This window comes from Canis lupus, chromosome 26 (genome assembly GCF_003254725.2).
Source record: "Canis lupus dingo isolate Sandy chromosome 26, ASM325472v2, whole genome shotgun sequence".
NCBI classification, from domain to species: Eukaryota; Metazoa; Chordata; class Mammalia; order Carnivora; family Canidae; genus Canis; species Canis lupus.
Window position 1 is genome coordinate 7,512,297 of NC_064268.1, and position 12,615 is coordinate 7,524,911.

The 12,615-nt window shown below is 51.2% G+C and overlaps 1 protein-coding gene across 2 annotated transcripts in view; it reads right to left on the reverse strand.

Annotated features, from left to right (window-relative positions):
- Positions 1-3,954: 3,954 nt before the first annotated feature.
- The window catches only part of LOC112676497 (MLX interacting protein), a 59,690-nt gene continuing 51,029 nt past the window's right edge, over positions 3,955-12,615 (reverse strand). For both annotated transcript variants that reach the window (XM_025473821.3, XM_025473820.3), the window contains 6 exons: positions 12,057-12,181; positions 11,479-11,580; positions 11,231-11,358; positions 10,842-10,965; positions 9,330-9,459; positions 3,955-8,721 (listed from right to left, as the gene is read on the reverse strand). In XM_025473821.3, coding sequence (XP_025329606.1) covers positions 8,600-8,721; positions 9,330-9,459; positions 10,842-10,965; positions 11,231-11,358; positions 11,479-11,580; positions 12,057-12,181 — 731 coding nt within the window. In that variant the 3' untranslated portion in view covers positions 3,955-8,599. The remainder of the gene's footprint in view (positions 8,722-9,329; positions 9,460-10,841; positions 10,966-11,230; positions 11,359-11,478; positions 11,581-12,056; positions 12,182-12,615) is intronic.

Below are 12,615 nucleotides of genomic sequence, written 5' to 3' on the forward strand. Positions count from 1 at the left end.
CTTTATTCTGAATGCAACAGGAAGCCACTGGAAGTTTGGGGGGACAATGTGTCCTAAGTATCTTTAATAAGGTCACTCTAGCTCTGTGAAGAATTGGTGATGAGCAGCTAGAAGTAGACCATGGAGAATGTTACAGTGGTCCGTCCACATGGTGGCAGTGGGAGTGGGGAGAAGGGACTTGTGATTATTCTGGAGGGATCACACAGGGTTTACCAATGACAGACTGAAGGTGGGATGTTACGGGACGGAAGAACCCAGGAGGACGTCTGAAGTTTCAGCTTGAGCAATCAGGAGGCTGGCAACACCATGTGGCGAGATACAGAATATTTGAGGATGAAAAGGTTTCAGGCAGGGGAGGTTGAAAGTTAAAGAAATGGTGGTTAGAAGCAGAGAGACCTGAGAAAGAGAAACTGGAGCGTAAAGAGGAGTGAGTCAATTGGAAAAGGAGAAAACAGTGAGGCAGAAGAGATAAGGACAAGAAAAAGCCCCAGTGGGCAGAGGGGGAGGCTCCATCAATGGATGTGTCAGCATCGGCGGAGCTTACGTCTTGTGAAGCATGCTCTTCTTCCCTCAGGGTCCTGCCCTTCTGCCCAGCTAACTCTGCGTGTCCTGCTGGCTCCTGGCTCAGGCACCACCTACCTCGGTACATTCCCCGTCCCCTCCCGGGGGGTTCCTGGAGCTCCTTCATGACTCCATGGCCCCCCGTGCTTGCTTGCCCCCATCACTCAGTATATCGATAGATTCGTGGTGTCTCCAATAAAGTCACTGCGGTGTTCCCTGAACTGAGTTCAAATTTGGCCTTTGGCACATGTTCCTTGATCAAAGACTGGAGGAGAAAGAAGGCGCAGTTGGGCAAATCCGTGGCAGGTGTTGGATGAGAGGCACGGAAGCAGAGAAGCTTATGTGTATCCTGGTGAAGGTCATTCAGTGACGCTGATGGGTGGGCTGGGGACTCAGGAGATGACACCAACAGGCTGGAATCTGGACAGGTGAGGGGGCAGGTGGGGACTCCTGCTCACGCAGGCCCCACTCCCACAAGTCTGTAATGGAACTTCAACCAGCGCCGTTTGGTCTCGTCCCCCAGGAAAGAAAATCAGTCAGACTAGATCAAGAGATTAGATTGTTTGCTGCACTATACCCATTAAGGCAGGAAAGTAGACTCTTATCTTAGAAAGCTTTTCCCTCTTTAAACAATAAGGGTTTTCTAATGATTCAGTGAAACAGAAAATCTGATCAATAAGAACTCCCCAGTCCTCAGATTTCTTATTAACTGTGACTTTGTAGCTTTTGACAAAGCCTTCAGGAGCCTTTAAATGACCAAGTACAGGCATATATGCACTTCTGTAAACGGCACTAAAAAGCACATTTACTATTCCAAATGAAACCCATATGGTGTCTGGGACTTGGTTCAAAATAATGGGGGTGGAGGTGAGGTATATATGAAACAAAATTGGCCCCGAGTTGGTAGTTCTTAAAGCAGATGATGGGTAAGTGGGGGTTCCTTGTACCATCCCCTCTACTTCTGTGTGTGCTGGAGATTTTCTGAAATAAAAAGGTAAAAGGCACACTTAATTGAAATTTAGGACAAGTGCAATCATGCCATTCTACACAAGGCTAAATTCAGATCTTGACATATAAAAAAGGTAAACTGTGTTCTAGAGAATAATCAAGTCCACATCCAAGATGAAATGCTTTTAGATGCCAGTTAGAGATTGTTCTATCTACAACCTAAATCACTAGACTTGATGTTTTATATTAAACATGTAATCTCGGGATCAACCTTTCACTTTGTTCAACATCTACGTCAGTGTCAGCTTGACACCTGTACCTGCTAGTTGCCGCTTCCCCTCTCCTGAATTCTTATCACAGGTCTCCACACCCTACCTCTCTGACACAGACATGAGGAAGGGGCAGCTGGGCTGCTGGAATGGTATGTGTTGAGGGCTTATTCAGCAGGTTACTTGTGCACCTGCTGTGTGCCAGTTCTGTGGTGGGCATAGCAGTGACCATCAGCACCATATCCTTGTCCTGAGAGTCTTCGGTACCTGGCAGGGAAGACAAAGGACAAGGACAATGACAAACGTGACAGGTGTCCTGAGTAAACGCAAAGTGCTCTGAGGCCTGACTGTGCATGTGTGTGCGTGCGCCTGTGCATTGCATCGAGTGGGGCGGTGGGGAAGAGGATGTGAGGGTTGGTTTTTGAACTGAGGTCCAAAGATTGGGACTGGAAGAAAGAATGTGAGCCAGGTGGGAGACAGTGAGAGGCTTGGGCAGAGGAAAGGCCTTGGAAAAGCCTTAAGAGTGAAACAGCCCACAGCAAAACATGGTATGTTCAAAGAATGGAAAAGAGCAAAAATGAGATTGGGAAGTAGGGGCCAGATGGACAAGAGGGCAGGGGAAACGGACCCTAGGGCTTGGCCCTGACACCACACCAGATACCACAAGACAAGAGTGAGGGGGGACATTATATGAACTGGTTGGATAATAATGGTGACTTGGATTTGATGACAGCAGTGGTGATGGAGAGAAGTGGATGCTGTATTTGAAAGAGATTTAGAAGACGAACTTGACTAGATTTGGGTTTGAGAGGTGGGGGAGGGGAGGAGGAGGAGGGCAGATCAAGAATAATCCTCCTGATATGGTGGATGGAGATGCCATTTACAAAGTAAAAACAACAAAATGATCCTTTAGCCTTTCCTGACCCGTATGGCCTTGATACTTTGAAAACCACGTTGATTTCTTCCTCTATGAAACAGGAATAGCCATACTGCCGGGTTGAGAACTATCTAGGGGTGTGCATGTCCCTGTGGAGCCCAGAGCCTGAAGTGGATGGACAGTCTCCAGTGCACTGGTCTCACTCCCTCTGCTCTGCCTTCCCTGCTCTCAGCCTATCCAAACTCAACCCTCTTCTCTGAATTATGTCCCAAGCATCTTTTAAGATTTCATACATAACACAGAGCTGGGTTCAAAAACTTAAAGAGAGTAAAGCAGACAATGGTCAATGAAAATCAAGTTTCTTCAGCCAGAGGAGTCTGTGAATCACTTGCTTCTTTCCAGGGCCTCCTGTTCTCAAGACCCATAATCTTGCTTTGTGTCATGAAGGCTTTTTTCTTTGGGGGAGGTGTTGGGTTTGATCAGACAAGAGCTTGTGTATCAGCCCACGGCATTTTAGTCAGAGATCTGGATCTGGGCAGTTATTTGGTGAAAGAAGCCAGTAGCTCCATACAGGGGCCAGGCCATCTGCAAGAAGTAGCATGACTCAGCTTACTGGGTCATCTCCCAAGCACAAGGATGAGGTGGGGGAGGGTAGAAAGATTCTATGAAAAGATAGAAGCTTCTAAATTAAACAGAGATCATCAAAATCTTCTCAGCACAACAAAGAGCATCTTTGCTGATCAACTTCCCTACATTTTGCTAGTTTTGGATCAACGGTTAGCAGGGAGACCATGGCCTCCAGGATCATCACCACGACTTAGGACACTTTCAGCGGCCAGTGTTAGCCATACTGATGATAACCCACACCTTCTAAATACAGTGTTTCAGGGGTTACTGGGCACCCTGACATAATTTTACGTGAACCTCATGACCACCCTAGTTCAAGGGCGCAGGGTAGGTACCATTTGCCCGGGTTCCAGATGAGGAGGACACAGGCAGTCTGTACAAGCACCACTGAACTCTGTCTACCTGAGAAAGGCCTGGAGCTCCAGCCCCTGGTGAGTTCACCATGAGAAGCGGTGATTTTGGGCTTTAGTCATGGACCCTTCCAGCAGTCATCCTTTAAAACCCCCTACTCACCTGGGCCTCTCTCCTCACCGCTAAGGCCTTCAATCCAGGCTGAACCCATCCCCCAAGGTTTGATGAGTCAGCCAGTCTAAGCATCATTTTGTTCCCATCTCCCCCTATCATCATTTCTACAGCCCAAGAGGGTAGCATTTAAGATCACACATCACAGGCTTTTCAAAAAAATACAGCTTTTTATTGTCTCGGATGCAAATATAGTTTTAAAACTGCATTGTAGTGTTGAATACAGCTGGTGGAAATGGGCTTCTCAGCAGCAGAGCATGAAGGGTGGTGTTCTGGACGGCGCAGGCCTGAGGGAACCCCCAACTGACAAGGCTCTCCTTGGGTTTTGTTGTTCATACCACGAGGGGAAACCGTCTCCTAAAAGAGCCCTGACACAATCACCAAAGCTCACCACAGAAAAAAACGAACCATTTACACAATGAACTGGAACCTGGAAAAGGAGGACGTGGTGGCTCAGTTGTGATGTTACAAAATAAGTAGATGAACAAGGTTCCCTTTTGTGGGCTAAGAGACTGGGGTGTGGAAAGAGCGGGGTGCTGTGGGGGAGAGGCGGCACTCAAGCTCCCTTGTGTGAAACACAGCCTGGCAGTCATGTCTCCCCAGGCCGAGCCCTCCATGCCCTTTAGCTGCAGGGCAAACTCCATGGAAATGTATCCATTTCTCCCAAACCCTCCTCAGTCTCAAGCCTTGAGAGGAGCACACCTTTATTTAGAAACCCAGAAGAGAATTCTTCAAATAGTGACACCCAGGGTTGACTATGAAACCAAAACTTTGACCAGGAGATGGAGATGAATTCTGCTACATAATTGGGAAGGAATTTCACAAAAATAAAATTCCATTAAGTAAACGCACACAGGTGGGCTTGTGCAAGCACTTGCACATATGCACACATGCACACACACACACGCAACACACACAGAATCAAAGCCAACGTTCAACATGAAAAGTTCCCTTTTCTTTCTCAAAGGCTGATTTTCGCAAACCCCAATGAGGAAACAGCCCCCTGCATGAGGAGCCAGGAAAGACAAATCCTCAGAAGGGAAAGAAAATGGGGCAGTTGTGGTGGTACACAGTAGGACCTAAGGTTTCTCCCAGCTCCTGCAGCCCCTCTGATCCGAGAGGGTCAAGGCCAAGGACACTACTGAATGTTACAAACAGGTGTTGAGCTTCCAAGCTCTTCCACCTTCAACCCTCTTCTCCCCTTGTCCATGCTCAGATGTGAAAATCCTCAACATAGGAGGTATCAGGGCAAGGAGCAAAGATTCTGACCCACGGCCGCCATGCTGCTCACACCAGGGCCTCCCATCTCTCTTTCCCAGTGAGACCATGACCTCGGGAACACTTGGGAAAGCTAAGTTCCCATGAGCGGTGGGTGGGCTTCATCACTGGCAAAGTGCATAATGGGAACCAGGGCATCTCTAGGGAAAGACAACTTTCCACCAGAGAGAGAAGAGAGTAGGCCAGCTTGCACCCGGTGCGGCGGGGAGGGGGAGTCCTGGGCAGTGGGGCAGAGACCACAGAGGACAGCCCTGCACCACGCCGATGAGTGCTTCAGCTAGACTGTGATAGCGTGTAATCCTGGAAACGAACCTGCTCCTCATTCCTCTTGTTCTCAGGTCACTTGCCACTACACTCCTCCACCCAGGGTGAGACAAAAGTGATTGGCATCACCCTGGGATGCCATGCTCGTTCAGAGTCAAAGTTTTTATTTCTGTCGGCCAGAGCAGAAAAACTTTCAGGCCCAACCTCTAGCAAGGGGAGAAGGGGTCAGGTCACAAGGACAGGAAGCAGATGAAGCTGGGTTCCCAAGGACACATGGTCAACCACTGACCACCTCTCCTCCTGCGGAGGCTCCAGGAACAGGGCAGAGCTGGTAGTTCCCTGCCCTCCAGCCCTTCCTCTTGACAGAAAGCCAGCGACACCCGTTAGCACCTCATTAACGCTAACTTCTGACATTGGGTCTGCTGCTCCTGTGAGAAAATCTGCTGGATAGTAGCCAGGATGCATGGGCAGGGAGTGACTGCTGGTGTCACCTGCCTGAGATACGAGGGACGGGCCGCACCAACTTTCAGAAAGCCCCATGGTGGCACCTGCCCTGTCCCTACATTTCCCACTCATCGTGAAAGAGCAGGTAGTAGTTCGAAGGGAGCTGATGGCACAGAAAGATTTCATAGAAATGCTTTTCAGATTTATGTCCCAGACAGGCTTTTTTTCCCCCCTTTTCAGATTGATTTTTTTTATTCTCCAAAGTGTCAGCATTTTAAAGTTTCTTTTATGGGAGCAGAGGCAGTGGCAGGGGTGAGGAGTGTAAACAGAGCACAGCCCTGCGATCAGCATGCGCTTGAGGCCTCTGGCAGAGTGGTCTCGCTGTCCTAGCACCCCAGCTGTGCCCCTATGTCTGGCCAGGTTCATCAGGCAAGATTCCAACATAAGAAATGATTCTGGGACAAGAAACAATCATGTTTGTGGTAAGAGATACAGCTTTGTGGCCCTATCGCCATGGTAATTGTGAGCACCAAGAGAAATGGATTTAAGTAAATGTCTCAAAACAAAAACATGAAAAAAAAATGCATCTAGTTAACAGTCTGCTAGGACACACACACACACACACACACACACACACACACACACACACCCTTCATGTCTTACATGACCTAACAGCCTTAAATATTTAACAAAATCATGAACATTAATTCAGCAAAAGGAAGAGGAGAGGTAGGCCGAAGAAGCAAGAGGCCAATTTTATATCCCACGGAGTTAAAAAAAAAAAAATCCCCATGCTGATCACGGGGTAGGGAGAAGGCTGCTAATTTAGGAGAGGTCTTGCTGGGCCGAGCACTACGGCCATTTGTATGGTTTACAAAGGCACAGGAACTGGGGAAGGGACCAAGCTCATGGCCCTCCATGAACCCTCGTAGCTGGGGACATCTTGTGTCTTTCCTTTTGACCCTAGTGAGTTCTTACCATGGTGGTGTTTCCCCTTTTGAAGGGCGACTTCGTGTTTATCCTGGGGTGAAGGATGAGTTCTCTTACCACTTCCCAGTGGACGTGAAGGATCGGCCCAGCCTTGTCTTGTGCTTACCCCTCAGGGAAGTGATGTGGGAGGCCTGTAAACACATTTTCTGGAGAGGCTGAGGGATGCCGCCAAGCTGCTCTTGGACGGGGCTGAAGCACAGACAAGGGAATAGGTGACTGGTCGGTGACCTGCAGCAGAGATGGTGGCACATCCAGAGGCAGGGAGTAGACACCCCTTCCATCTTCCATCAGCTGGGGCTGACGCAGGGCTGGCTGCCCCTGAGCATCTTCAGCAGGGCCTCCAGGAACCAGTGGGAGCCTCTGAATGCATCCACACTCCAGGAGGTAGCCCTCAGTGCCCCCCACAGACCCTACCCAGGAATTCTGGCCTGCTTAGCACTGCCCAGGCTCCATCTCTGGCAGGGAGGACAGAGGCTGAATGAAAGACCACTGACCCTCTGAACTTCACAGCAGGACGTTAAAAGCACATTCTTTCAATGAGGAGGTACCCTTGGCTGGTCTACCTGAGTGTTAGAGAGAGCGCCCGCCCTTCCATCTGCAGCTCCTTCCTGCAGATACAGCAAGAGGATGGGCCTGGACATTCCAAATGCAACTCCCACATTCAGAAGTAGGCCACTGCCTTCAGATATCCCCCCGCCTTGATCAAATATGAGTGTAATTCTTCACTATCTGATCTGGGAGATGCCTAGACAGCTCTGAGGCTGGTTGCCTCAAAGTTCTGCCTGTCAACAATTTCTTCTTTGAAACACAACACAGGACAGACTTTGGGTGTGGTGACATCTTTGGTCCAAGAACTGTTATGGTTTGGGGCTCCTGGCTGAACAATCCAGACAAGATGACAGGCCAATGGCGGTGCCGTGGAGTCTGGCCTTTCAAATGTTACACCCTGAGGGCTATGAGCGTCCACTGAACACTGCTGGCTCATCCGAGGTTGCAGCTTAGAAGCAGGTGAACAAGGGCCATGCTGTGAGGTGGTGCCCAATGAGGCCCCGCCTGAGTCCCTGCCATGGTTCTCAAGTCACCAACACATGGCTGCTGCCACACCAGCCAGAATGAAGTGACACCAGCCCGCAGCGCTGCCCGAGGGGCTTCCGAGCCAGAGCAGCAGCTTTGCATTGCTTGTGCTTTCCTTCTTGTCCCGAGTGCATTCACATCTACTGCTTTTGCACGCAGCTTCTGGGGTTCCCTGGCGGCCTGTGTGGTGGGAGCAGCCTACCGTGCGCAAGCCTGAGCAGCCATTCAAACCTACTTACAAGGTCAGAGTCTGAGGGAGGAAGAAGGATGCCTTCCACCTGCCCCACGGGTGAGTCAGAGTGGCACAGGGAATCAATCACTCAGGGCCATCCGGGTGCCTGGAGGGTAACAGGAGCAAGCACCCATGAGTCTGAGAACAGAACCATCTCACGGGAGCAGGCCCTGACCCTCTGTCCCACCTACTCCCTGCACAGGCACCAAAGGCCCAGCAGACTGCCAGCAGGACAGGACTTTGGGCTGCCCGAGGGCAGGGAAGGGAGGTCACCACTGAGGTCGCTGAGTAAGAGTTCACAGCAAGGGGTTCCCAAAGATGGGCTATTGCTGTTGGCAGGACCCGAACCTGCTGCAGACCTGAGTGCAGTGTTCTGAGTGGCCCAGTGGGCCAGTGGAGTTGGAGGGGAGCCCTGAGCTCTGCATCAGGAGAGGCGTGGGGTGCAGCATCCTCTCCGCAGGCAAGGAAGAGCCTCCACGGCATCTTGTGCAGCCTTGTGCCCGCTAGGCGCTGCTAGGACTCCCCAGATCTCTTGCCAATTCTGGTGACAGCCTCTGCCGCCTGCTCTGGCAGCTGGGATGGGTCTGTCAGAACGGAGGTGGTCGTGCTCAGGTGCCGGAGGGTGTTCAGCACCGCTGGAAGAAAGGGGGAGGTTAGCCCAGGGACATAGGCAAGCACGGCAGCTTCCAGTCCCACAATGGACAGCACAAATGGTCTTATACATACAACCCGTGTGGTAATTCCTATGCCCACCAAAGCAGGAGAGGCACTGAGCTCAACCAAGGGACAGATACCACCAAAGCCTCTCTGCCCCTAGGATATATCTCCAAACCCTGTCTCCTCTCCTGCAGACAGGCAGAGAATCCCAAGCTGTTCCTGTTTTCCCACTTGTTTTAATGTGATATCTCTATAACCTCGATGTATGTGCAGAGCCTTGTTAGTTTTAAGAATTAAATGAGAAAGCATATCTGAAAGCACCTGAGACAAGGCCTGGTGAATAGGAGGTGCTCAATAAACACCAGCTGGACCTGAGCACACTGACACACAGGGATGATAGGAAGCGAAGGAGGTGCTAAGGGATGTGCCCTATCCTGCAGTTGGCACTTCCTCCTCAGCATCATCCTCGTGCTCCCCGCACTGCTGACGTGGCTGCCTGCAGTCTACCTGCATAGGCCCTCCCCCCTCTGGGACCATCCTAAAGGATCTGGCAAGCCCCCATGGCCCCGTGCAGACTCTAACTCACTTGGCCTGAGGACAGGCAGGGAGCAGTGCTGGTCCAGCCAGGACAGCGCCGTCCGGTGCAGTTCTCCCAGGCTGCTGGTGGACACCATCCCCTTGAAGGACTCAAACAGCGGCTTGATGATGATACTGAACTGTATGGCACGTGGGTTAAAGAAAAGGCAAGAAGCAAGGAGGCAGGCCAGCGAACACGTAACCAAGGGTGGGGAGAATACAGTCCAGTTACAGGCTTGCCTGTGACTGACCTGCCCTAGGACCACCAAGTAACTGTGTATAGTTGATGAAAGAGCACAATCTAGGTAAGACGCACCCTCGTGTACCCTTGCCAGAGACAAGGACAGAGAAGTCTCCTTGGTGTGGAACAGGTCCAAGAATGACTACATGAAAGCCAACAGTCTGTATACATACTGGCAAGAACAACAGAGGCCCATGGCCAACTAAAAGGTGGAAACTATCTATCTAGAGATGAATGAAGTCTGTCCTTTGTGCTAAACATGTGCTGGCTTAGTCACATTCTGTGCAGGTCTCTCAGACCATCCTGGGCAATCAACTCTGCAGAGTCATGAGGTCCATTTTCTCTTTAATCTCAGCCACGCTCATGCCCATGGTCCCAAGCTGAGGATGATGAGGACTATGCCATTTTACCAAAGAGGTCCTGAATCATCCCAGTGGACACCCAGCTCCATCAATGATAAGGGCGAGAGCCAAGATGAGTAAGCCAGGCAAAGCAGAGGAAATAGAGATGGTGTCTGGTCATCTCGCTCTCCAAAACCAGCCACTAGAGTGCAAACGGATAAAATCCTCTGCTCCCCAATGGTCAGCAACATGGTGAAGACATAAGGCCCATCCATCATGTGTGCAGATTGTCTGAGGCAGAGAGGTAGCTGGAAGTGGACTGATGAGGCAGGAGCTGTCCCCCACAGGGGTCCTGCTAACATATGGAAAGCTGAGCACTGGTGTGCCTTGGCCCCAGGGACAGACTCTGGTGCTCAGGTCGAAGTGCCTCAGGACAGTATCCAAAGACCATGGGGCCTAAATGCAGACAACAGCCTGCAGAGAGCTGGTTTCAAATCCTGACTCTGCCACTTAGTCATTTATGAGTCTTGGTTTCCCATCTATCCCACCGGGTGGTACTCAGCCTCCCTGTTGTTGCAAGGCCTGAGATGGCTGCCAGGATATGTTAGATTAGATCCTACCTCCCTCCTCCAGGACTGCCTCTGCAGGTGGCTTTAGCACCTTGCAAAAAAAAGCATCTTTATTTCCCAAGCACGCAGAGAGCAAAACTGGCCTGTTCTGCCTCCCGGGAAGCCCCAAGCCTGGATGGTCACCAACAACAGCCCACTTCACACCGTGGGCCAGGCTGGGCCCCTCCACCAAGGCAAACCAGTACTGCCTGTTTGATAAAATCAATGACAACCATTTATATAGAATTTTTCTAAAGCAACTAGGGTGTCAGTGTCTGTTGTTTCAGTGCACAGCTTGAGGGGTGGGAGAAGCAAAGAGAACCCAAAGATACGATCCAGAACTTCCAATTCTGTAGGGTCCGGCTCTTCACATACTCATCAAACATGTCTCTCATGTGATCAAACTGGTGCCGGGTGACAGGGACTCCCGTGGCAGGGAGCAACTGCTGGCAGGAGCTGGAACAACAGGAAGAATCAGAGGAAACGCAGAGCGGCTGACAGTGAAGCTGGACCCTGGGGCACCGAGTGCACAGGGCCAGCCGAGTGGGCCACCGAGGCAAAGAGGAGAAGGCCTCAGAAGGAGGAGGATGACAAAAGCCCAAAGTGCTACAACAGAGAGGTGGCTATTGGTGACAAGGCCACAAAGGACCCCCCCCCGCCTCTGTGACACACACTTGGGAGGACGAGGCACCAGCCCTCGGCCCCACACTGCCAGCCTCACATGATAGTGGCGTTGAGCTCCTCAATCTCCTCCCGCAGCCGCCGGGCTTCCTCCTGCATCTGGCTCCGTTCCTGCTGCAGCTTGGTGATGTATTCCACGGTCTTCTGCAGTGTGATGGCATGGCTGGTCTGTAAGACGGACAGCGTGGGTCAGAGCCATGACAGCCACAGTGACCCCCGCCTGTCCACCTGGTACCAAGGCCGATACAGGAACACAACTCCCACCCCTACCCCCCAAGCATCACTCACCAGCTTGGAATTATTAGAAATCAAACTGTTGAGGGTGTCAAAGCCCATCTTGATGTTGAAGCGCCTTTTCTGCTCAGCTGAAATATGCTTCATCTGCCGGTTCTGTTGGGGAATCGACTCATCATTGTGACACAGGGTGCACTGCAGTGCCACTCCCTGCCCTCCCAACCTGCAGCTAGAGAGTAAGTGGAAGGAGGGGCGACAGAGGAGGAACCAGGGCAGGGATGCTAGAAAACCCTACCTGCAGAATGGAGCCCCTCGGGGCCGTAGCCTCTGCTGCTGATCAGCACTTCCCAGCCACCCTCACCTCCCTCTTCCCAAGCTGGTTCTTCCAGCCGCTGCCTCCCGCTGGCTCCAGGGTTTGATGGGTTCATGGGATTGGTGCTAGTTCTGGGGCTCAGGGCCAGCCAGGAGGTGGAGGAATAGGAAGACCCAACCTAATCTCCAGATAAGCAGCAAACATCCAGGCTCCTGATGCTATGGAATACCAGCTGCCCTGATGGTCCCTTGATATTTTCCTCCTTGCCCCTCTGCCCATCTCTCCAAGGAAATCAAGACCCAAGAGAGACCTGTGATACCTTTAAAGCAGCTACATTTTTGGGGTCTGCAGATTTCCCTGAGCAGTTATTCTGGGGCGACTGGGGACTGGGGCTCTGCTCAGAAGCACATGGAGAGGCCTGCCCTGAGTTTGGGCAATCTCGACCTGTGAAGAACAGAGACTCCTCTTAGGATATGGCTGGCTGCAACAGCTGAGACAGTGCTCACCCAGGAAGGAACCCCTGTACATCCCAAACCCTAGAAACCCATGTGGAACCTCCCACAGTGACCCCAGAGCAAAAACTGGAGAAATCCTTGCTGACATCCCAAGGAGGGTTCTATTAGGTGTGGATAAGACCTGGAGAAGGCTGGCAGGACATGGGGTAGGAACAGGGCCTGAGCTTGGCCAGCCACATGTTTTGGGGGACATGGAGAGTTTTGAGAAGAGGCCTGACTACTCACCCAGCCTAACAAGCCAGCTGGAGGCCGCCTGCGGTTTCTACAACTTCATTAAGGCTCTACTTCTTACCATACCTGCTTATTTTATTCTTTCAACTCTACATATCTGTTCTCTTGTATTTTCAATCTCACCCACTGCCA